This window comes from Oppia nitens, unplaced genomic scaffold, assembly GCF_028296485.1.
Source record: "Oppia nitens isolate AA-2021 unplaced genomic scaffold, nextdenovo-longstitch-racon4-pilon3 scaffold32_pilon_pilon_pilon, whole genome shotgun sequence".
NCBI classification, from domain to species: Eukaryota; Metazoa; Arthropoda; class Arachnida; order Sarcoptiformes; family Oppiidae; genus Oppia; species Oppia nitens.
In genome coordinates, this window is record NW_026533213.1 from 196,866 (window position 1) to 224,148 (window position 27,283).

Below are 27,283 nucleotides of genomic sequence, written 5' to 3' on the forward strand. Positions count from 1 at the left end.
CTATTACTATTACTATTACTATTACTATTACTATTACTATTACTATTACTATTACTATTACTATTACTATTACTATTACTATTACTATTACTATTACTATTACTATTACTATTACTATTACTATTACTATTACTATTACTATTACTATTTTTAGTGAGTTTATGAATGAGATTCTGGTATTAATTGCCGGACTTATTAACATTTCTGTATTGACGCCACTATTTTTAGCCCCACTTATTGTTGCCGTTATATTATATGTATTATTTCTGGTAAGCTTTATCTATAAAATAACATCAAATCAAATAACAATTATTATTTTTTAAAAAAAAGATATTTTACTTAAAATCATCGCGTCAATTAAAAAGGTAATTAAAAACATAAATAATTAATTAAATATTTTTAGTTATAATACTAAAATAAAAGTAAAAGTAATTTATAAAATAAAATTATAATTATATTTTTGTAGTATGTACACTATTGTAGTTTGTATATTATATACAGTATTATATACCGGTATATATATATATATATATATATATTATCTTTATAATAATTATATTTTTAAATACAGATTAGAGTCAACCACTCGATCGCAAATCATATCGCACTTTGAAGAGTCGGTCAACGGTCTGTCCAGTGTTCGGGCCTATCGTTGTTCAGATAGGTTTGTACGGGAAATAGAGTCCCGATTGGACGACAACCAGATGTGTCTTTATCCCAATGTTATGGCCATTAGTTGGCTACAGACACGGTTGGCTGTGTTGAGCAATCTATTGATATTTTTTGCCGCACTATTTGCCGTACTGTCCAAAGATCGACTGACTGGCGGTTCAATAGGTGTTACCCTGTCGTTGGCCATCGGACTGATGCCGACGTTTGAATATCTGATCAAAGTGTTTATTCTCATTGAAAACAGTATCGTTTCAGTGGAACGGGTGGATGAATATACTCGACTAGAATCCGAGGCCGACTGGCACTCGACCGCTATTGAACTGCCGGCCAATTGGCCGTCAAACGGTTCGGTTCGGTTTGAAGGCTATGGTACCCGATATCGTCCCGGATTGGATCTGGTGTTACGCGGTATTGATATATGCATTAAACCCAAGGAAAAGGTATAGAAACTATTAATTTAGTTTAATATTAGTTTAAACTAGAAATTTACAGTATATTTGTGACGGGCATATATTGGTGTTTACCCGTCAATAGCCCGTAAAGTAGATTTTACGAAGCAATAAGCAATGCGGGGTATGATTGATAGGGAACTGTGACGTTATTTATGAATGGCTTGCTATATGAAGACTATTTAAGCGTTACGGTATATTTGTATGGGTTATCTGTTACGTCACAGTATATTTGAATAGCCCATTCGGGGCTCTGGTCACTGGTAACTGCGCTATATATCGGTATTTAGTATCGGAAGCCTATTATCGGATCGACAAATAGATACATCCGAGTTATCAGAATTTATGAATCAATTGTCAATACTCTTAAGCTTAATAAATGGTACAACTATTATGATAGCCTGGAAGCCCCTCCTAGACTAGCTATTGCTAGCCTGAGCTCCTCATTTATTGATAATATATAATGAGATAGTTAATGATTTACATGTATTGCTTATTACAGCTATTAAACATAATAATAATTAAATTAAACTTATTTACAATATTAATAATAAAGCATAAACCAGTTTAAACAAATAAACATAATATTAAGTAATAATAAATAAATTCAAAAGTAGAAATAATATGAAATATAATTAATTATAATTAAATAACTATGTTTTGTTAAAATATATTTTAACTTATAATAGAGAGATACATAAATATATACAGTATACTATAGTTATATATTACAAAGTAACTTTGTATTGTTTTGGTGACACTGGAACCGCTTAAGTGATGTATAGACCATCACATATTAATAATTTATTTTACATTATTATAACTCAGCATTTAGTTATAGTTATAATAATTAGTTAAAACATTAAAAAACATTTTATTATAATAAACATTTATTTAAAATGTTACTATATTAGTAATAAAATACAGTAATAATAGATTTTATTATTGTATTTTATTCAATTGGTATTCATTGTGCACCCATACAAACACACAGATAGGTATTGTTGGCCGAACCGGTGCTGGAAAGTCATCGCTAACATTGGCACTGTTTCGGATCATTGAGCCGGCAATGGGCAACATTATCATCGACGACATCGACATCAGCCGATTGGGTCTCCAAGAGTTACGGTCGCGGTTGACAATCATACCGCAGGAACCGGTACTCTATTCGGGTACTATTCGATCAAATTTGGATCCATTTGGCAATCATACCGATTCGGATTTGTGGTCAGTATTAGAACAGTCACATCTCAAACAGTTTGTCCAGTCGTTGGACAATCAGTTGGATTCATCTGTTGCCGAATCGGGCGATAATCTAAGTGTCGGTCAGCGACAACTTGTTTGTCTGGCCCGAGCACTGCTTCGTCATACATCTGTACTGATCCTCGACGAGGCCACGGCTGCCATCGATATCGAAACCGATGCACTTATTCAGCAAACTATTCGCCAGGAGTTCAGTTCGTGTACTGTACTGACAATTGCCCACCGAATCAATACGATTATGGACTCGGATCGGGTGCTAGTGTTCAACAATGGACGGGTAGCCGAGTTTGACGAACCCGATGTTTTGTTGGCAAACAAGTCTAGCATTTTCTTTACACTGGCCAGAGATGCCGGAATTATTTGATTATAGATTATTAAAAAAAATTAAATTTATTTTTATTATTAATATTAATTTATAACATTGCATTAAAAATTAAATTAATAAAATTATTTATATAACTATTTTATTACAAAAAATTATATATAGTTGTGAAATAAAATTTCATAATCTATAAAAAATAAATGATAATTCTTAATATTTAATTAGATAAATAGTTTTTATTTTTATTATTATTATTTATATCATTCTTAAAATTATAACTAACTTAAAGTTAGAAATTTAAAATAAATTTAAATAAATTTATAAATTTTTTTTATAGAAAATACTACGAAAAAAATGAAAGTTTATTAAGAAAAAAAAATTATTTTAACGTTATTAAAAAATTTTAAATAAAATACTATACTTTTATTGCTTACACTAAATATTTTTTTAAAAAAAATTATAATGCATGAGATATTGATATTTTAAAGTTAATTATAATTAGAAAATAGCATTTTATTTATTTTTTTTTAATAATTATATAAATTGTCATCTAATTAATAACTGCGTAACTTTAGAGACGTCAATGAAATAAAAATATAAAAATTAATTATTCAATCTATGTGTTTATGTAATAATAATATATCTATTTATTAACGTTTAGATTATAAATTATTGTTATTAAATTATTTTTAAAATTGTTATGTCATTGTCGAGTCTATATTAGTTTACATTTTATTTATCAGTAATTAGTATTAATAATTAATTATCATTCAATCATTTTAATCTCTTATTTTTTAAAATATGAAATAATATTTTTATTCTCTTCAATGCAACAAAACTAAAACTAATTAAATACAATTAATAATAATAATTATTATATTAAATTTCTTATAATTTTATATGATTGATAGTAAGTTGTAATTATATAAAAAAAATATGTTAATTGTATTGCAATGACATTTCTAATTTTTATTAATAACTTTTAATAATGTTTCTTAATAAAAATTTCTACAATAAATTAATTTAACATAATTACTAGTTTTACTATATATATATGACTTATATATACATATATATATATATAGATAGATACAGCTATTTAAAAAAATATCTGATAACTAATAGAATTTTATTAATTAAAAAAATTTATAATTTTATTTTTATAATAATTTTAAAAACTATATAAATTTATAATTAAAGAAAAATCTAAATATTTTTTTTTTAAATAAACTATTATAGCTAATAAAAATATTACTAAATTAATAAATATTATAATAAAAGTAATAGTATTGACAAATAATTAAACATATATTTTAATTCTAATTAATGTAATAAAAATTCAATACAATTATTAATAAATTTTTATTTGTCTATAAAATTAATTTTAGTAAAGTCAGTATATTAATTAAATTATAATATATGACATTGCTAATTTTTTTTATAACTAAAATCAATTAAAATAATCTTTAATTTATATATATAATTAATTAGTATAATACTTAATTTTTTTCAGATATAAATAGCTAGTTTAGACAACAAAGAAAAATATAAATATATATATATATATATATAAAATAATAGAATTGAGTTTAGAAATTTACAATTTTAATTATATATATACATTATATATATATATATATTTAAAAGTTTATAAATATATATTTTAACGATAAATCTAAATATTTAAAAAAATAATATATATATATATATATATATATATATATATAGCAAGAAATGCCTGAAGACAAGCAATTAGCGGATGGTTTACATGAGTTTCAACAGATGTTTAATCCGATAATCGATAAAGTTTTGGACAACTCTTTAGGATTGGAGTTCAATGTTTTGCGATCGACTTTAAACAAAATGTTTAACTATAATGTTGAGCACCGGGAGGTCAATGCTTTTGCCCGAATAGCTATATCGACGTACAGTGTAATGACTGGCCATAAACCGGGTGACCATAAATTTGATGACCGAGTCTATCCACTTGCCTGGGCTGTTGAGCTGACAATGTTGTACTTTGATATGTTGGACGACGTTATGGACCGATCGGTCACTCGCGAAGGCCAGCCGTGTTGGTACACATTGGTAATTGAAATAATCAATAATAATTTTTTTGCATTTATTACTATATTATTTAAAACTAAAACAGTTATTTTGAATGTTATATAACTCTATGTTTTTGTTGTTGATAGCCAACAGTGGGTATGTCGGCCATAAACGATAGTACAATAGTATTGTCGGCAATCAATAAGATTATTAAACTATATTTTAGTGATCATCAAAATTATGTAGAAATTGTTCACTGCGTTCAAGAGGTTAAGTATAGTATTGTATATCAGTATATCATTTATTAGTAAATATTATAATTATTAAAAAATATATATATATTAATATCGTTTATCTATAACTACTACTCCCTCCTATAGTTTGTTGAGAAGACAGCCTACGGCCAGTTGTTGGACATGCAGTTTACCCGTTCACATAACAGCGATGTTGATCTTAATACATATAACTATGAAAACTATAGGCTTATTAATAAATCTAAGTATGCTTATATATCTATCGGTTCATTTGTGTTGGGTTAGTAGTCATATATACTGTATATATATACCTGTATATATATACCTGTATATATATACAGGTATATATATATACCTGTATATTATAAATCATATATATATATACCTTTATATTATAAATCAAATATATATACCTGTATATTATTTTATTAATTTGCAAACAATTAAAAAAATATATTTCAATTATTTATGTTTGCTATTAATATTTTTATTATTATTAGCTATGTATACATCGGGTCAATCATCTTACGATCATTTGGACAAAATTGATGACATATTGACCACATTAGCCGTTTTGGAGGGCGTTACCAATGATTTGGATGATTTGCTAACCGATGGCACAGATATTGTCGAAGGCAAGTGTTCCTGGCTTTTCGTTAGGGCCTTACAATTGGCTAACAATAGCCAAAAGTCACAACTATTTGCTAACTATGGACTTGATGATCCCAGTGCTGTCCAATTGATCAAACAATTGTACGATGAATTGAATATCAAAACCGAGTCCGAGGAGTTTGTCAAACGCGAGTTACTTGTATTGAAACAAAAATATTTGGACATCAGTACTGACGATACAATTTTCGATCAATTGCTTAACAAATTTATAGCAATCTATGAATTTTATTTTGAAAGTATTAAAATATAAATTATTTTTATTTTCAAATAGATAATACTAATTAATATCATTTTAGTTAAATTTATATTTAAATAATAATAATTAGTATATTACATTTAATCAAGAATAATAATTAAGACAATACATTTTTTTTTGTTTTGTCAATTTATTTTAAATAATAATTTTTATGAGTCTATAAAGCATTATCAGAAACAAACTTTGATTGCATAAACTTATATAGTTTCATATTTATATAAATTTTATTTTATAAATTGCGCAATCAAATTACTTAATATTACAATGTATTCAACTTTAGTCATGTGGGGTATCAAACGACTCAGTATTAGAGACTGAAAACTGACCTGATTTTTCAGGTCAGGTCAGGTCAGGTAAAAGTTAGGGCTCAGGTCAGGTCAGGTACGGGTCCGAACACCTAAATTTTTTGGTCAGGTCAGGTCAGGTCCGAAAATTTTTTATTCATTATTTAAACGACAATTATTACAAAATATGACAATCAAACACAAAATTTATTAAATTATTATTTATGAAATATTTGTATAAATTAAACATAAAATATTACAAAAGATAATGGTTTGATCTAATAAATAATAACATATTAACTTTATTAGTATCTAAGTTAGATCTACGATCAGTTATCGTTAATCCCGAGTAATTAAAGTTAATTTAGACATATTTGTTGTGTGTATAGTATGAATAAAATTGTTTTTTGATAAAATTATTTTCGGACCTACATAGTCAGGTCAGGTCAGGTCAGTTAAATTTGTACCCTATATTAGGTCAGGTCCGAGTCCGAGATTTTAGGTATCAGATCAGGTACGGGTCAGGTACGGGTCCGAAACTTTTCGCTCTCTACTCAGTATGACAAAATAAACTCAAGTTTAGTCATATATAGTATGGAACAGATTTATAAAATAAATTACATTTTTAAGTTTTTTTTTGATAAAAGATTAGTTTAATAATGTTAGTTATTAATAATAAAAAGGAAATGTTTTAATCAAGTATATTAAATAATAACTTATTTTATAATACATTATTAATTAATTAATATAAAAATAAATATAATTTTAATAAATTATAATCAAATAATTCCGGCATCTCTGGCCAGTGTATAAAAAATGCTTGACTTGTTTGCCAGTAAAACATCGGGTTCGTCAAACTCGGCTACCCGTCCATTGTTGAACACTAGCACCCGATCCGAGTCCATAATCGTATTGATTCGGTGGGCAATTGTCAGTACAGTACACGAACTGAACTCCTGGCGAATAGTTTGCTGAATAAGTGCATCGGTTTCGATATCGATGGCAGCCGTGGCCTCGTCGAGGATCAGTACAGATGTATGACGAAGCAGTGCTCGGGCCAGACAAACAAGTTGTCGCTGACCGACACTTAGATTATCGCCCGATTCGGCAACAGATGAATCCAACTGTTTATCCAATGACTGAATAAACTGTTTGAGATGTGACTGTTCTAATACTGACCACAAATCCGAATCGGTATGATTGCCAAATGGATCCAAATTTGATCGAATAGTACCCGAATAGAGTACCGGTTCCTGCGGTATGATTGTCAACCGCGACCGTAACTCTTGGAGACCCAATCGGCTGATGTCGATGTCGTCGATGATAATGTTGCCCATTGCCGGCTCAATGATCCGAAACAGTGCCAAAGTTAGCGATGACTTTCCAGCACCGGTTCGGCCAACAATACCTATCTGTGTGTTTGTATGGGTGCACAATGAATACCAATTGAATACAATATAATAATAATATATTAAAATTTTAAAATAAATAACAAAATGTTTTTAACAATAATAACTAATTATTATGACTTTAACTAAATGCTAAGCTATAATAATGAAAAATAAATTTCAAGTTTAAACTTTATAGTAGTTTCTATACCTTTTCCTTGGGTTTAATGCATATATCAATACCGCGTAACACCAGATCCAATCCGGGACGATATCGGGTACCATAGCCTTCAAACCGTACCGAACCGTTTGACGGCCAATTGGTCGGCAGTTCAATAGCGGTCGAGTGCCAGTCGGCCTCAGATTCTAGTCGAGTATATTCATCCACCCGTTCCACTGAAACGATACTGTTTTCAATGAGAATAAACACTTTTATCAGATACTCAAACGTCGGCATCAGTCCGATGGCCAACGACAGGGTAACACCTATTGAACCGCCAGTCAGTCGATCTTTGGACAGTACGGCAAATAGTGCGGCAAAAAATATCAATAGATTGCTCAACACAGCCAACCGTGTCTGTAGCCAACTGATGGCCATAGCATTGGGATAAAGACACATCTGGTTGGCATCCAATCGGGTCTCTATTTCCCGTACAAACCTATCTGAACAACGATAGGCCCGAACACTGGACAGACCGTTGACCGACTCTTCAAAGTGCGATATGATTCGCGATCGAGTGATTGACTCTAATCTATGAAAAAAATATATTATATAAATAATTATAATTATTTCAATATAATATACTCTACAAAAAAAATATTTTATTAGTTATTTATTTTTTTACCTTTTTAATTGACGGGATGTTTTTTTGTAAAATTCCTATTTTTTTTTTGTAAAATTTAATAATTATTATTTGTTTTTTCTGTTTGTTTGTTTGTATATTGTTTTTATTGTTTAATTGTAAACATTACCTGAAATAATACAAACAAACTAATAATAACCACAAGTGGGACCAAAAATAGTGGCGTCAATACAGAAATGTTGATAAGTCCGCCAATTAGTGTTATAAACTCATAGAAAAATTCGCTATAAATAAATAAATAATTTTATATTTTTATAAATTTTTATACATTTGGTAATAATAAGTAAGTCTATTGATTAATGTTACCCAAAAACACATAACGTTAAAGTATTGATTAATTATTATTATAAACTGTTTGAATAGTTGTTTTTTTTTAATAAAAACTAAATAGCTATCAAATTGTGTTATATTTATTATATAATAATTAGCAAATAATTAGATTAATTACTATTTTTTTTTATTTTTTTTGTTTAAATGTAATTTTACCCAAACTATTACTTTATATGACTGACAATAAATAATAGTGGCTTATAAGGGAAGTGAACCCTGGGCTGTAGCTCCGGGTGTGTTATTTTTTAGACAAACATATCAAAATAGCTGACATATTAGACACTCAGCCACAGAAAGAGAAATAAAGAGAGAGAGAGAGAGAGAGAGAGAGAGAGAGAGAGAGAGAGAGAGAGAGAGAGAGACGTACTGAAGATATTCAAATATCTGTCCGTCCAAAACATCGAGATCTCTGCTAAATCTGTTTAATATCCGACCCAATGGTGTCGTATCAAACCATGTCATGGGTGCGTGCATTACACGCTCAAGTATCTGGCCGTGCAATTGTCGGGCAGCCCGTCGGGTGCCGGCAACCAAACCAAGTATAGCTACCATAAACAAGACAATAAAGGCAACAATCAGTGCGGCCAACACTGACAGATAATAACGTGTTTTCGATCGGATGGTATCGGCATCACTGTTGCTGTCGGCGCCCGATATATCCGATGTCCATTTGGATAGCAAATTGTAAACAGCTATTTGCATGCCATTGGCTCCTATTTGACTGATCAAAAATATGACGGCCAGTATAATAGTCATTGAACGGATGTATTTAATATAAATCTAATTATTAATTTATTAATTAATTAATTAACTAATTTTTAATTATTATTATTAATATCTAAATAATCAATTAATATGCTTTACGTACACCAAACTTGATTCTTCCAGACTCCAAGTGCTCTTCATCTATAAGCTGTGTATTAGTAATGGTTGTAATATTGAATGGTTGGTCACCAGTAGTATCAACAGTAGGTGCTATTGTTGTTGTTGTTGTTGTGTTATTGATGTCGATACTACCAGTGCTATGTTGACTATCAGTTAACATATCTTCATCTTCTTCTTGATTATTCTGTTGTTGTTGTCTATTGTTGACCGAGTATTGTGCGACCAAATCGATAAACTCTTGATTGTTGTCCAACAGCTGTTCATAGGTACCGATAGCGGCCACTGAACCGTCTTTCAATACGACAATAAGGTCGACATCGGGTAACACAAACAACTGATTGGTGACCAAAATACGGGTTTTTTGACGCAATAGACCGGTTCGCGAACTAAGTACTTCGGTCATAATATGTTTGCCCACATGACTGTCCACTAATATATATAATTAATATAATAATAAAAATAAATTATTATTAAAATAAAAACTATTTCCAAAATATTTAAAACAAAAACCTGCGGACAACGGATCGTCAAACAAATAGATGTCGGCATCAGAATAGACGGCCCGACATAAACTGACTCTTTGTTTTTGACCGCCACTCAAATTGATACCCTTTTCGCCGATTTCTGTCTCATCTCCGCCGGATAGTTGTCTAAGATCCGGTTCGAGAGCACAGGCACTCACAACTTGACTGTATTTAATCGGATCGTATGGTTTGCTAAACAATATGTTGTCTTTAAGGGTTGCATTCAATATCCATGACTGTTGGGGAACATATGCCAGACTCTGGTCCTGTGATATGTTAACTGAACCGCCTATCAGTTCCATATCACCAATCAGTGCCGATAATAGTGAACTCTTTCCAGAGCCGACACCGCCGACCACTGCTACAAACATACCGTTAGTTATGTCAAGATTTATGTCTCTCAATGTATGGTTGTTGTTGTTGGTGATTGTAGTGCTGTTCGTTGTTGTTGTTGTTGGTATTGTTGTTAATTGTAAATCATTTTCATTGCCTATCCATGAAAATGTTGCCATATCTACAGTCACTGAAAATTGTTTGTTATCATTGTTTTTAACATAATTGTAATGTTCGGGTAATTTGAGAAATTTGTCGATTCGTTTAAGTGATACAAAAATCTGGATATTTAATTAAATAAAAAATAATTTAAAAAAAACATGAACTTATAAATTATATTAAATTTTTTCAATTAAGAAAAATAATTATATAAATTTTTTCAATTAAGAAAAATAATTATATAAATTTTTAGAAAATAATAATAATTACCAAGCTAATTGAATTGAAAGTAAATGGCAAAGTTATAATATTGCTGTTAAGTATGGTAAACAATGAAACGGATACAAATATACGCTGGGCATTAATTTTGTCGCCCCCTTCCATACCAGCATAGGTGCCAAATGTGGCCAACTGTGCCACCATTGGTAGCGCTGTGCCCATTAACAATGTAACCGCTAACCATAGACCGGAGGTCAACATATATTTAAGTTCACGGTTACGTATTTTGTTAATAATTTTCAGGTAAGGTATCTCCCAAGCGTATAACTAAATTAATAATTATAAATAATATATATATTATTTATTTATTTTTATAAAAAAAACGTAAAATAAATCAACTATTAATAATAATGACTATGTTGATAATTATTGTTTAATTTAAAAATTAGTTTAATTAATTAATTACAATTAAAAAATAAATAATATGGATTATGATAATAGTGTTAATTAATTTTTGCTAAAATTTTATTTAAAAATATATATATATATATATAATTATCAGTTTATATGCTATATAAAGAAGTTGTGTACAGTATTAGCCCATAATTTATAAATTTGTGACAATTTTTTTTAAAAAAAAGTAAACTAGTCAGGGAACCCCCCCCCCCCGATTGGGAAGTTAACTGTTTTTTTATTGTTGTTGTATACAACTCTATAGCTTCTATTGTAGATTCTTACAGTTAATATGTGGTTATATACTGTATATATACCGGTATATACAGTAATTTACTATATACTAGCTATACCTATCACCTACTAAACAAAAACTATAAAACCCTATTAAATTATTTAGGTGGTCCTAAAAAAAAAATCAATCATTTAATGATAATAAAAATTAAATTTTACAACTATTAATATCAAAAAAGTAAGTGTAATAAATTTAGTATTTTTTATTTGATATATATAGATACAGTTTACAATTTATTAATGGTCATTATTATTAATAACTATAGTAATTTTTTATTGATAAATATTTTTTTAATAAAATTGTTTTTTATTCAAAAAAAAAAATAAATCAATAAATTTTTATTGTGAGAACCAAACTATAGTTTTAGCTAAATTTAGCAAAAAAAATATAATAATAACTTACTTTCAATATTTTCATACCATTTAGTATTTCATTCATTTTATTTAGCCGACTGTCCTTGAATTCAAATTGTTTTTGTTTTGATAGACCATTGAATACGGTTAGTATGAAACTTGCAGGTATTATGGCAGTCAAAATGGCCAGACCTACAAAAGCGGCCACACCTAATTGCTGATAGATTAGATAGATGGCCAGACAAATCTGTATGGGTAATGTAAATACCAATACCGACAATTGAAGATAGTCTATAGTTTTATTGAATAAAATAACATAAATAGTCATAAATTAATAAATTGATTCATTAGATAGATAGATAGATAGATAGATAGATAGATAGATAGATAGATAGATAGATAGATAGATAGATAGATAGATAGATAGATAGATAGATAGATAGATAGATAGATAGATAGATAGATAGATAGATAGATAGATAGATAGATAGATAGATAGATAGATAGATAGATAGATAGATAGATAGATAGATAGATAGATAGATAGATAGATAGATAGATAGATAGATAGATAGATAGATAGATAGATAGATAGATAGATAGATAGATAGATAGATAGATAGATAGATAGATAGATAGATAGATAGATAGATAGATAGATAGATAGATAGATAGATAGATAGATAGATAGATAGATAGATAGATAGATAGATAGATAGATAGATAGATAGATAGATAGATAGATAGATAGATAGATAGATAGATAGATAGATAGATAGATAGATAGATAGATAGATAGATAGATAGATAGATAGATAGATAGATAGATAGATAGATAGATAGATAGATAGATAGATAGATAGATAGATAGATAGATAGATAGATAGATAGATAGATAGATAGATAGATAGATAGATAGATAGATAGATAGATAGATAGATAGATAGATAGATAGATAGATAGATAGATAGATAGATAGATAGATAGATAGATAGATAGATAGATAGATAGATAGATAGATAGATAGATAGATAGATAGATAGATAGATAGATAGATAGATAGATAGATAGATAGATAGATAGATAGATAGATAGATAGATAGATAGATAGATAGATAGATAGATAGATAGATAGATAGATAGATAGATAGATAGATAGATAGATAGATAGATAGATAGATAGATAGATAGATAGATAGATAGATAGATAGATAGATAGATAGATAGATAGATAGATAGATAGATAGATAGATAGATAGATAGATAGATAGATAGATAGATAGATAGATAGATAGATAGATAGATAGATAGATAGATAGATAGATAGATAGATAGATAGATAGATAGATAGATAGATAGATAGATAGATAGATAGGCCTACCGATAATACGTTGACAGTCAACTGTCATCAAATTGACAATTTCTCCATTAGGTGTGAGCCGTTTGCTATCATTGCTTAATACCAGTGCTTTGCGATATATGGCTGACGTTAGACACGATTTAACTCTTATACCTTTATAATTATAATTTTATAATTAATGTTTAATTATCTATTAACACTTTTGTACGTTAGCTCAGGGATGTACTATAAAATTCACTAATTGTAAGTATTTATAAGTTATTATATAATATAATATAACAATTATGTAAACAAGTATTATTTTTTTGAAAAATAAGTTAAAAGTTGCTAAATATTTTCATCGTTTTTAAGCTAATTTTACAATTTTTTTAAAAATCTTCAAAACTAGGAACTGGTGGGGTGGGTGTAAAATCTATAAAAAAATTTCCATAACTCCTCACTCTCTCCATCCCCAACTATTAACCCTGATATATCATACCTCCCTGAGCTTAGCATATCATTGATGATAATATTATTGATTAAAAGTAGAGTATAATTATTGATTTGGTGACCAACTACAACAAAATACATAGATTTTTTTATATATTCTAATTAGGTTATAACTAATTATTAAAAAAAACCATTACCACCTATTTTGTAAAAATTTGATTGTATAAACAGTATATAATTACATACCCATTGTATTAATTATTTCAATTGAATAGGCGTTAAGTAACGAATAGATAATATTGATTACAACTAACATCACTGTATAGACATATCCGTGCCATTGATAATCATATTTGTCGTCAACGAAATCAATTAGTAATCTATATAAAGAAAAAACATACAAACAAAACAAAAAATCAATTATTAGTTAAATGTTTTAAAATTTTAAAAAAGTTTGTAAAAATATAGTGCTAACACTTATAATACCGTATAGTAAAACATATATTTAAAAAATAATAATTAATTAACTAAAGTATTAAATATTATATTTAGTAAAATTGTTTACCCCACCCTATACTCACCAAACTTTTTCGACATTTTGGCCATTTTACCCCTCTATACCCCCCTGAACCCCTATACTCTAAACCTTTCGCAACTTTGATATTTACATACAATTACATTATCAACAAAAACAACAAATAAGTTTAGTTTTCAATTTTCATATTATATATAAAACTTCAATAAATAATTTTTTGTTGTTGAATAACATGTATACTGTATATACAGTATGTTTTTATGTCAACTTGTTAAACTACCCCCACCCCTGCCCCCTCTCCCCCACCTTTTTACTTACTTGATAATAAGTGGCTGTAAGGTTGGTATAATATAGGCTACTATAAGCAACATAATTGGACCGATAATATTCCGGCCATACATTTTGAAAATGACCATGAACACATTAGTATGATAATTATTATTATTATAATTATTATTATTATAATTATTATTCTTCTTATTTTTATTATTATTATTATTATTTATAAACCAATGTTTTGCAAACAATTTATAATTATTTAGACTACTGTCCACTGAACGCAATGGCCAGAGATCTTGTAATTGTAATGATTTTCGCCAACCATTTATAAATAGCATATCAATCCAATGGTAGGTTATCTTTGATAGATAGGATGCCCTGTCTTTTGGATGCACTTTACGTTGGTTTTGATGACAATTGTTGCTATTGTCTGCTAACTGGCCATCAATTTCAGTGTTTATTGTCGGCAGTTTGTCAGCAAATGTTGTTACGATTAGCAACAATGCTGTCAATGAAAATGACAAACATCTCAATATAAACTCATAGTATCTAAGCTTATTATCCGGTGCTGTAGTGTATGTAACAATTGATAGTATACTCAAAAATGTATCGATCAATAGGTATATCCAAACACAACCGCTTCGATGGACACCATAGAGACGATGGCTGTAATAGATTAGACACAGGGCTAGTCTGGTAGCTGTTTGTATGGCAGTCATTACAATGTAGGCCGTACTCGGACTGTCCAACCATTGATATTTGCGAACCAAACTAAGTATCAATTCAACAAATAGGACAACTGTGCTGACAATGGCCAGACATAGACGACTTGAATTATATGAGTTCCATTCAATTGATGGTTTGTTCGATGATTTATAACAATTATAGATAATATATGGTAGGCTTAGCCATAGGAATATACAGGGAATCCATGCAAACCATGTCTCGATCATACATGAGCTTAGATGAGGATCGGGTGTATTCCATGTTTGGTGTATATCCTGTAGTTTAATGATATGATAATTGATTATTTAGAAAACTAACAGTAAATTTGTTGAATAAAAAAAATAAAATATTAAATAAGTATTTACCCATAATTTTGTAGTACAAATATTTTCAAACATAGATGAATAATTAAAAATATAAAACAATATTTAAAAAAAATTGTATCTGAATTCTTAAATCTGATATATATATATATAATAAAATTTATAAATATTTTTACAATATTAATATTGAATAAAATAAAAATGTTTATAAATATATAATTATTTATTATTTTTTTGCTAAAAATTCATAAAATTAATATAATCTTTAATTGTTTTTTTTAATATAAGAAAACTTGGAAAAATACAAAATAAATTATTTAAAAAAAAAATTATTACTTCTAATGGGTTTCAAATGTCTATTGATTTATAATTTGTAAAAAAATAATACACACATACAATATAAAAAATACACATGTATTTCATGAACTCATTATACATTAAATATAATTTCTAAGTCATAATGATAAACAACTATTTATACATGTTTTTCTGTAATATATTTATTTTTTTAATAATAAGATTAAAATATTTTAATAAAACTTTACTTAATAAAATACTATTGGATGATATGTATAGAGCAGGGTTAGAAAAATACAAGGTTTTTTTTATTAATTTTGTTTTTGTAAAATACAGTAAAATATAATGTTTTTGGATGTATTTTACAATTTTACAATATTTTATTTCTCTAAATAATTGTATTTTTTTTTAAAAAAAAATGTAATTTATTTTTTTATATAATTTTTTTCTCTAAAATTTTTTTATTATGTTATTATTGCTGACTATCCGATACCGTAGGCAAACTAACCAGGTATAATTATTAATTATTATATATATATATATATATTGTTTTGCATTGTAATTATAGTTTTACGTAAAATTAATAATAAAACATAGGATAAAATTGATATTTTTATTAATATGCTTAGTAAGCATATTAACGTACTGTACATACTCTAACGTATATATTAAAATCTATATTGCAAGTACAAAATAGTTGCATGTACTAAAGTACTTTATATATTTATATATATAATTTTTAAATAATAATAATAATAATTAATAATTAAATTAAATAAAGTAATTTTTGTAAATTATTAGTTTTTAAAAATAGTGTTTATTAATTTAACAATTATTAATTGTTTAGTTTTTAATTTTTGTTTTTAAATACTTAGATTTATATATATATTATATTTTAAACCCTACTATATTAAGCAAATCAAATCTAAGTGTCTAAGTCAACAAAATAATAATAATAATTATGATTAAGACTAAAGTTAAAAAAAATAACTAAACATTTGTTTATAACTTTCACTAAAGAGTCAGTTATCCGCTAAACTGTTACCTCAAAAAAATAAACGCGAAATCTCTAGCCATCACATGATTACACTTTATATTACTAAAAAAAATCTTAAATACTAATAATAACTATGTATTAATACATTGAATTTATGTAAGTTTAGTATCAGAAAAATAACAATAAAAGTTGTATTAATTAATACAATATATAGGAATACTTATGATAACATTTTTATTTTATTTATAGTAAACTTCTAAAAAAAATTTTTTTTAATTGTAAAGGTCATAGAGATCTATTAAACTAATAATTGATTTTTTTAAAATTATTAATTAAATTTTTGTTTCTAAAATAACTTTTAGACTGATTTTGTTATAATAGGGTTATTACCAAATCATTAAATTCAATTAAACTAATTGTTTAGAAAAACAACTTTCAATATAAAAATTATTAGTTGCTCACAACTAAGTTAATTATATTAAATATTAATAAATCAATATAACAAATATAATATAACAATTTTTGTTTTATTTTGCAGTAATAAAATTAGTAAAATAAATAATTTATAAGCTTAGGGGTGGTTCACATACACCTCGCACTTGATGGGAGGGGGTTGGCCAAAGCGAACTTTTGCGAACGAGGGGGAGGGGAGGGGTATAGTCTTTAAGAACGTTCGAATTTAGCTAATATTTTATTTTTTGTGGTGGGGGGGGGTAACGGTTAGGGACATGCGAACGTAATTTTTTTAAATTACTACATGCGAACAATTGCGAACATAGGGGAGGGAGGGGGTCTAGATTTCTTAAAAAGTGCGAACGTAATATGTGAACGACGCCTTATTAAAATTTTCAATTAATAATAACTAAATATAAATTTGTACTTTTTAAAATTTATTTACAAGGTATCAATACTATATATATTTTTTTGTTTTAATTTAACTATAATTTAATAATTTTGAAATGGGTGGCAAATATATATAGACCAAACATGTAGTTTAGATCCAGCACAGGGGGGGGGGTGTGGGACCCGAGTGAACAATTAAACTTTACAATAATAGGTATCATATATTTTGTTTGTTTGTGTTTATTATACTGTAGTTTAATATACTGTATACTAGTTTTGTGTAAAACTTACCGTCAATTACAGTATAGTCAACAATCAGATTATTATATTTGCTAATTAATAACTGTATGTATATTTCGACATTTATTGAGTAACCAAATCAAACGGATTGTCCTTATGGTTATCGGTACTAACCATCGGTATTATAGGTCATACTATTGTTGATCATTTCGGGCGTCAATATAGGGCAACAATGTCTACACTACTGTCCGCATCACTAATACAATCAAAAAAATAAAAATAAATATTTTTTTTTAATGATAAGCAAATTATTATATATTGCGGTGCAATCATTGACGTCATTCAAAATCACACAAACAATTAAATGCTATTTTTTATAAAAAAAAATAATATATTAAAACTATTAGTATTATAAATATTTAATATATAAATTTTTAATTTAAAAAAAAACTTTATAATATAAATAATTTAGTAAAATATATACAGATACAAAATTAGTAGAAAATTAAAAAAAAATTAATAATAATAAAAGTAAATCAATTTATTTAATTTTGAATCTAATTAAATTTTATTTTTAATTTATTTTTAACCAATTTTAATGCAATTTTATTCTAAGCAAAACATTACAAACAAAAATATTTACTAAAAAATTTTTATTATAGTTATTAATTTTCAATTATTTTTTTAGCAAAATTAGGGTACAATTCCAGGTTTATAGGAAAACATTGAGTGTCCACTACAGGTGGCCTTACAGTTGCCGGTAATCTTCAAGTGCTCGAACAATGGCTTCGAACTGGTCATCGGTTTGGTAATACATTGGCCTTCGGGTGCCAAATATATAGACCAGCCCTGGACTTTAGATCCAGCACAGGGACCATCATTGAACAGTCCAACTTCACGATAGTAGTTATCGCCTAATTATTTTGTTTTGTTTCGTTGTTTTATTAGTTATAATTTAGGTTTAATATATATAGTAAAACTTACCGTCAATTATAGTTACAATCAGATTATATTCGCTATAAACAACTTTATGTATTTCGCCATTACTTAACACCAAATCAAACGGATTGTCCTTATGGTTGTCGGTTATAATACCATTACAGGTCATACTATTGTTGAGCATTTCCGGCATCAATATCTCGACAATGTCTACACTACTGTCCGGATCACTCTTACATTCAAACAAATTCAAAAATGTACAGTCAATGTACTGCATCGGTGTTATAGCTATTTGAAATAAAATAGTATTAAACAATATATATATATACAGTATATATATAATATTATATATAGTGTAACATTTAATTAGAAATTATTGTTATTTATATTTAAAAAAAAATAATTTTACCTAAATTTTCAAATTTCCTACAATGTCCTAAAATTGGTTAATTGGAAAAATTGTTAATATTTTTTTTTAAAAAAATAAATAATAAAAATATTTGATATTATTATTAATATTATATACAAACCTTGAATTTTTGTCTCTATAGACTCAATATATTCGACAAAAATTGTATTAATTAATACAATATAAAGGAAAACTTGTGATAACATTTTGTGATAATTTTTTTTAAATGTCTGCTATTATTGTTGTAATGATAAGCTAGAGATCTAATAAACTAATAAATTAATTAAATGAAAATTTTTTTCAGTAACTAAATTGTATTATAGTTTTAAAAGTGATATTTATGCTTACTATTGTTTTTTTTAACAGAACCAATAGAAAATTGTTTATTGAATAGCATATACAGTATATATGATATATAAAAAAATTGTTTGTTTTTTTTTTGAAAATCAATATTCATTGTTGACTTTAAATTAGTTTTGAGAGATCAATACAATATAATTATCATTCAATAATGATAATCTATTTTTCTAATATAATATAATATATAAAATTATATATCATATAAAATGATACCCTTACCCACCACTACACATACACTTATACAACTACCTTAACCTAAGCTTACATTTTTTTGTTAGATAACAGATAGACTATAAATTATAGTCAATAATTTATTAATAAGTAATTAAACTATATATAAATTAATTGTAATTGATTTTGTAATTAATGTAAATTGTAATTAAAGTAATGTAATTATTTAATTTTTAATCAGAATTTTTATTTAAAATTTCTATTTAAAATCTTTATTTAAAATCTTTATTTAAAATCTTTATTTAAAATCTTTATTTATAATTTTTATTTAAAATTTTTATTTAAAATCTTAAAGTGTATTTTATAAATATATAAAATTATAAATATTTTCAAGCTTACTAACTTAATTAAATAAATTTATTTTTTAATTAAAAAATTAGATTAAATATAATATAAAATTTATTTTTATAATATCTATAGTAAAATAATACTGTATTAAAAGACAATGTGAAACATTTTTTTGAAACATTAGGACATAAGTTTTTTTATGTTGTTATCTATTGAATGTTAAAATAATTTGTATTATAAAAGTTATTTATACTAAAAATATAAAAAAAACTATTTTAATATATATATATATATATATATATATATATATATATATATATTTACTGTGGATCAGTCTATCAAAAGATTTTCTCTAAAATACATAACAAATGTAATAATAATAATACAATAAAAAATTATCTGGATTCAATTTTCAAATTAATACATTTGGGTGCATTTGAAAAACTACTTATATGTACTTTGGTTGGTATATCTGTTTGTTCACATGTATTGAATCGGTATTTCAATACAAGTGTCGCAAGTGTTAGTTTGACGAGCATTTGCGCAAACCGTTTGGCAATACACTGTCGCGGACCCAAACCAAACGGTAAGAAAGCATAGGGTGTCAGTTGGTTACGGTTTTCCGGTAGAAAACGGTCGACATTGAACTGTTCGGGATTGGGATAGTAGTCGGCGTTCATATGCATCGCATAGATACCAAACTCTATGGTTTCTCCGGCTCGGAGAGTGATGCCTGTGTGACGGCCGCCCAATGGATAGTCATTTTTGGCAATACGGCCCTCCATTATAGTCGGCGAATGTAGGCGTAGTGTTTCGCATACGACAGCCTCGAGTAGCGGCAGATTATGCAACCGATCGACATCTAGTTGTTGGTCATTATCATCGTTAGTGATGACAACTGTCATAATTTCATCGTAAAGTTTTTGCTGAACACTTTGATTACAGGCCAACTCAAAGGTGGCAAACGAAAGGGTAACAACTGTTACATCATAGCCGCCGTTAGTCAGAAACCAAGCGTTGGCTATGACTTCGTCTTCGGTCAAGTATTTAGTCATACCTATCATCAACAACAACAACAATACTATGATTGAACATTCAATACAACTATACAATATATACCCTTTTCATAGAGTCTATAGTTATCTTCATTTGTTTTATTGTTATCGTTAATAGTCTGGTCTTCAATAGCGTGCGCCTCCATAAGCAACTCAACAAAGTCCCAGCGCTTACCACTACTATCGTTACCACCACTACCCGTCCCAGTGCCGGCTTTTCGCTGACTTATAATATGACGGGTCAGCTGAAAGAAGTACTCGTTGGATGTATCGTCGGTCAGTTGGTTCATACCAATCAAATTAAGGACAAACTGTGGCAATAAAATCAATGCAAGCGTACGATACCATTTGGGATCTAAAATTTGATTTATATTTGTGACAAACGGATGATTAGGATTGACCGCAGAGTTCAAGTCCAAAGAGTATACAGAAGCGGCTACGATGTCCATCACTGTGTTTTTGTACATCTGAAGCATGTCTATTGTCTGGCCATTGGCGACATACCTGTCCATAACTGTTGTCAGTTGTCTAAAACATTGCCTAACCTTTGGCATCATTGATCTGCTCTTTGCTGAAGTAAAAGCTGTACTCATTATAGATCGGATCCGTTTCCAGTCCGTGTCTTGTGCTTCATCTATATTGTGACAAAGTATTGGATGATTGTGTGAACTTTGGACCACATGATTGGATCGGTTAACAAAGTTTGGCCAATCATTCAAACAGATCTGTTTGATTAGATTTGGATCAGTAGTTATAAGAATCGGTAGATCTCCGTAAAAGTAACTATAGGTATAATAATAATAATATGTAAATAGATATTATTTGTAACTTATTTTTCCAATAGTTTTAGAAACATGTAATACTAATAAATAGGATATAATAAACTGTTACCCATATATGTGTCCATATTTATTCATACGCTGGACATCGACATCGGCCCGCGTGCGCCATATTAGCGGCAGATTATTGCCGAAACCGATGACTGGTTTCGGACCAGTTATACCCCGTTTTGACCAATAATCAAAATGTCGAGTAAAATATCTATTTATTTAATTGTATTTAATTATATTATTTACTAAAAAATTTTAATTGATTTATAATTATTTATTTGCAAAACTTACTTATAAATAAATATTAGTACTGTAGTTATAAAAATTATTAATAATATAGACAACATATTTTTTTTTAATTAATATTGTTTTAATATTTTTTAAAACTAAAATGTAGAAAATTTTTTTAATAAAGTACTGAATATACTGAATATATATATATATATATATATATATATAGTAATTGTAATCGTATTTCATATATTCTACTCAACTTTCTATTAGATTATTATTAGTAAAAAAAATGGAAAATCATTTTAAATGTTATTTTAAAATACCTATATTATATTAGTTTAAAGCAACATTAAAATTAAACAAACAAAAATTTTTAATAAAGTCATATTGTATAGCATACTTAAAATTTAAAAAAAAATAAAAATGTTAACACAAGTCTTCAATTATTATAATAGTAAAATAATTATTTGCAAAATAAATATGAAACATATATTAAACATAATTTTAACTATTAAAATAATTTGTATTATATTTATACTAACATAAAAAATTAAATTTTATTAAAATAGTATATATCATACAGGTGTTAAATTTTATAATAATCAATAGATATTAAATTGTAATTATTTTTAAAAAATTATAAAAAATTATCGTAAATTTTTTAATTAATTTTTAAATTTTAAAATTAATATTATATTTTTTGGTTTAAGTAGACCTCTATTGAAATCAGTAGTAATTGTAAAGAGCTATCACTATAAATATAATAAAATTTAATTAAAATTTATTTTTTAAAAAATACATAACAAATGTAATAATTATAATAATAATACAATAAAAAAAATTATCTAGATTCAATTTTCAAATTAATACGTTTGGGTTTATTTGAAAAACTACTTATATATATATATATACTTTGGTTGGTATATCTGTTTGTGAACATGTATTGAATCGGTATTTCAATACAAGTGTCGCGAGTGTTAGTTTCATATTAATCATTGAAAACCGTTTGGCAATACACTGTCGCGGCCTTAATCCGAACGGTATGAATGCATAGGGTGTCAGTTAGTTACGGTTTTCCGGTAGAAAACGGTCGACATTGAACTGATCGGGATTGGGATAGTAGTCGGCGTTCATATGCATCGCATAAATGCCAAACTCTACCTAAGCTTTGATAGATATACCTGTTTGCTGGCCGTCCAATGGATAGACATTTTTTACAATCCGGCTTTTTTATTTAAACAATTTTTTATTTTATGTATGCTGTCTATAAAAATATTTATTTTATTTTTTTTAATAATCATTGAGATCTAATTAACTAATATTTTGTTTAATAAAAATTTTTATGTAATTAAATTCTACAATAAAAACTTATAAAATAAATTATAGAAATTATTTTTTTTAACTTATTTAATAACATTACTTAGTTTAATTAGTAACTACCGGTAAATTTAAATAACCTATTATATTGAAAATTAAATTTAGTTATCTTATATATATATATATATTTAAAAATAACAATTGTTATACTAATTAAATATACTTAAACTTAATACTAGATGTTTATAAAACAAATATAAATTTTAAAAAAAAAGTATTAATTAAAAGTTTAATTTTTTTAAATAACAATTACGGTAATTATAAAAGTAAATTTCTATTATTTTTAAACATAATAACATATTACCGGTGATGTAATTATTTTATCAATTATAATTTTTATAATCATAAATACAAAAAAAAATAATTAATTTTTAATTAAATATTCAATACAACGATCAATTAGTAGGTCTTCATCGTAGACTTTGCCTAACTTTATAAGTGATTTACAATTAGAGTCATTGATTTCGGGTTCAAAGCCGTATAAATAGCGGACAAACTCATAGAAAGTGTCGTACGAATAGGTAGTAATGTGTATCTCATCGATGGTCTCCACTGTCTTCATGTTGTTGTTGTTGTTATTGCTGTTATTGTTGACCACTTCGACAGCTACTGACCGACACTTTTGCCAAAACATTTTGTTACGTAATCTGAGAACTGTTTGATGACAATGAATGTGTTGGCCATCAATAATGAACACAACATCTGAATCAACCGATGAGTTAAATGACGAGAAAATATTGTCCATAAAAATGCTTTCAATCGGAAGTATAATAAAAATATAATGAAATATAAATTTTTAAATATTATATAACTTAATATTTATTAGATATAAAATACCTGACAAATGAATTATCGCTAATAGATTGAGATTTATTATTATTATCACTAGATTTGATCACTTGATTGACAACAACAGTCGCCTCACGACTACTAACCAATGGTCTGTCAATAATAGGCTTTCCTATCAATGAATTGACATCTCTTAGTGCTGTTGTTATTGTCGATTGGTTTTCATCTCCCGAATCGTAGACATCGTCATCATTCAAGACATCCGTCGTTGTTGTTGTGATCAATGTTTTTGTGTCCAACTCTTTCAGTATGAATGTCTTCAGCGCTTTATTTGTTCGCGAATATCGGGCATACATTTCGTCGATCATCACTTCGGTGGACATCTGCGGGTCTGACGACGACGACGAGGACAACGATTCATATTCGGGAACATTCGGTTCGCGGCCCCAAAAATAATAGACACCGTCAAGAGTGACACCAATGCTGAGTCGGCCCAAAAAACTGGCGGCAATATCGCAAAATCGGTTGTTGTCTGCCAAACAAATCGGTAAATAGTAGACAGATTTCATAGCGTTTCGTATCAATCCCCACGTATTGTAACCGAAACCATAGACACTGCCACTGGCCGTCAATATCAATGTATAGTCGGGTCCGCAAACAGCTTTGACCACTACTTGTTTGCTGGCGACCAGTTCGCTGCAGCCGTCGGCCACCGTCACCAACGGTTTCGGTTGATTGCGTACAGAGTACTTGTGATCGATAACAACTGGTTGCGGCTCGCAATCCGGATGACAGCCGAGCTGTCCTTTTTCATTGATACCCCACGTATAGAGTTGGCCGCAATCGGTTAAACCGATCGAGTGATTCAGTCCGCAACTGATGGACACAAATTGCCGATTGAATAGCAATTTCGGTGCGAAACAGTTGTTGAATGTTTTGTCGCCCAATTGACCGAAATTGTTATCACCCCAGCCGTAGACCAGCCGATCGCTGGTCATCAGTAGTGTATGTTTGCCGCCGCACGCAACGGCCACCACATCCAGACCCGAAAGTTCGGCTATAAGTACGGGTGTAGTCACACATTCGGTGCCAGTCTTACCGATACCAAGCGAGCCGTACACATTGTAACCCCAGCCGTACCACTGGCCAGTCGATGTACGGCCAAAACACGAATCGTATGACCAGTAAATGTTGACCACTTGTCGGCCGCTAAGTGTCCGATTGAGCTGTGGCCTCGAAATGTCCCGTTCGTTGGTCGACAAACCCAATAGTCCGTATCGATTGTGACCAAAACCGTACACTTTGTCGTCAATTGTGGCGAATATCACTTCCGCGCCGTTATTACCGAAAACACTTAACAAACGTATCGATTGGCGGCGACTCTCACTGGCCATCAGCGGCCGTACTGACGATATGTTGTCAAATGTGGTCAAATAATCCATTGATGGCCAACACGTGTTGTTGTTGTGATTGTTATATAACTACTGGACATAAATCGCGCGTTTAATTGCATAACACGTGTTGTTATTGTTGTTGTGTTTGTGTTATGTATTGTGTAATACATTTGATAATTCAATTGACAGTTAATATTGTATTTGAATTGAATCAATACTTCCATCACATGTGAAAAATCAAACACTTATTTGATTACAGTTTAGACATAAAAACTTTAAATTCAATTATATTCAAAACTAAAACAATAGTAGATTCAACACATAAGCATAAATAGATTTATCATAGATTACACTTAATATAACTTAATACAAACTATTCAAACAAATAAAATATTGTGTCAAACGTCTGTCAAACTTAAATAGAGATATCAAAAATTTAGAAATTAATTTTGTCTTTTTATGTTTAAATTAATTAATGTTAATTTTTTGAAAATTAAACCCCTTATATTATTATATGCAAAAAAATAAATATAATAAAAATAAATATAAATAAATAAAAATAAAAAAATATTTTCGGGACAGCAGTTCTTTTATGAATCAAAAAATATTTACGTCGAGTAACAAAATTATTAATTACAGATTGAATTAAATTTAAATCAGTTTTAATAATATTAAAATTTTTAATTATATATTGTTTTAATTCAAGTAAATTGGTGATCCTAGAAAAATACTGGTATGACTTGAAGCTCTGTCTTGTTTAAATATTTTTTTAATTAAAACTTTTTAATTACACTTTGATAGCTTTCTTTGGTTACTGTAACTCTCTTTCCGTTATGATCTTCAATAAAGAATGGAACCTATCATTCCTTTACTCACTCGAAATTGCCGCCCAAACTAATACATATCTTGGATGTGCTATCATCTCAACAAATGTTGATTTGGACTTTCCTTTAGATTTGTCGCTTCATTTTTTATCATTATGTTTGTTGATGAATTGTTCCAACAAAAAGTGATTTTGATCAGAAAAACTGGGAGAATCAGTGCTTTCAGCGTGATATGACCCTAGAAATTTATTTTTTATGTTTTAGCAAATGTTTTCTATATATTGAAGAAAATTTATAATTATTTTTAACATTTTTTACAATTATTTTATTAACTGAACCAATACTTATAACTTTGTTATTAATATTTATTTGATTTGTTATTTTTCTTATAGTTTTATATTTTGGCAATAAATTTTTCTATCAAATCAATTCAATAAATATTAAGTTTAATAAAAATAACACGTATGGTGTATTTTTCCAAAAAATAATTGTAACTAAATA

General features: G+C 27.8%; 6 protein-coding genes across 6 annotated transcripts; 2 read left to right on the forward strand and 4 right to left on the reverse strand.

The window, feature by feature from the left end:
* The first annotated feature begins 161 nt into the window (after window positions 1-161).
* Window positions 162-2,748, forward strand: LOC128956681 (ATP-binding cassette sub-family C member 2-like). Its single transcript, XM_054302396.1, has 4 exons — window positions 162-269; window positions 331-365; window positions 572-1,112; window positions 2,116-2,748. The coding sequence occupies exons 1-4, from the start codon at window positions 162-164 to the stop codon at window positions 2,746-2,748; spliced, it is 1,317 nt and encodes a 438-aa protein (XP_054158371.1).
* Window positions 2,749-4,440: 1,692 nt separating this feature from the next.
* LOC128956682 (uncharacterized) lies at window positions 4,441-6,723 on the forward strand. The gene is made up of 5 exons (XM_054302397.1): window positions 4,441-4,794; window positions 4,902-5,024; window positions 5,136-5,289; window positions 5,510-5,820; window positions 6,658-6,723. The coding sequence occupies exons 1-5, from the start codon at window positions 4,441-4,443 to the stop codon at window positions 6,721-6,723; spliced, it is 1,008 nt and encodes a 335-aa protein (XP_054158372.1).
* Window positions 6,724-7,000: 277 nt separating this feature from the next.
* Window positions 7,001-14,746, reverse strand: LOC128956794 (ATP-binding cassette sub-family C member 2-like). The gene is made up of 12 exons (XM_054302510.1): window positions 14,666-14,746; window positions 14,059-14,192; window positions 13,405-13,536; window positions 12,073-12,314; window positions 10,974-11,249; window positions 10,198-10,825; window positions 9,671-10,116; window positions 9,170-9,582; window positions 8,582-8,696; window positions 8,455-8,489; window positions 7,821-8,361; window positions 7,001-7,633 (listed from the first exon to the last, which is right to left on the reverse strand). Exons 1-12 carry the CDS (start codon window positions 14,716-14,718, stop codon window positions 7,001-7,003), a joined length of 3,648 nt encoding a protein of 1,215 aa, XP_054158485.1. The 5' UTR covers window positions 14,719-14,746.
* Window positions 14,747-18,672: 3,926 nt separating this feature from the next.
* Window positions 18,673-19,695, reverse strand: LOC128956780 (uncharacterized). Its single transcript, XM_054302496.1, has 4 exons — window positions 19,522-19,695; window positions 19,401-19,427; window positions 19,037-19,279; window positions 18,673-18,966 (listed from the first exon to the last, which is right to left on the reverse strand). Exons 1-4 carry the CDS (start codon window positions 19,604-19,606, stop codon window positions 18,746-18,748), a joined length of 576 nt encoding a protein of 191 aa, XP_054158471.1. The 5' UTR covers window positions 19,607-19,695; the 3' UTR covers window positions 18,673-18,745.
* Window positions 19,696-20,610: 915 nt separating this feature from the next.
* On the reverse strand, window positions 20,611-23,609 carry LOC128956683 (cytochrome P450 3A24-like). Its single transcript, XM_054302398.1, has 4 exons — window positions 23,560-23,609; window positions 22,226-22,375; window positions 21,399-22,117; window positions 20,611-21,336 (listed from the first exon to the last, which is right to left on the reverse strand). The coding sequence occupies exons 1-4, from the start codon at window positions 23,607-23,609 to the stop codon at window positions 20,675-20,677; spliced, it is 1,581 nt and encodes a 526-aa protein (XP_054158373.1). The 3' UTR covers window positions 20,611-20,674.
* A 480-nt stretch (window positions 23,610-24,089) lies between these two features.
* LOC128956761 (RCC1 and BTB domain-containing protein 1-like) lies at window positions 24,090-26,130 on the reverse strand. The gene is made up of 2 exons (XM_054302476.1): window positions 24,613-26,130; window positions 24,090-24,527 (listed from the first exon to the last, which is right to left on the reverse strand). The coding sequence occupies exons 1-2, from the start codon at window positions 26,004-26,006 to the stop codon at window positions 24,140-24,142; spliced, it is 1,782 nt and encodes a 593-aa protein (XP_054158451.1). The 5' UTR covers window positions 26,007-26,130; the 3' UTR covers window positions 24,090-24,139.
* Between the last annotated feature and the right edge of the window lie 1,153 nt (window positions 26,131-27,283).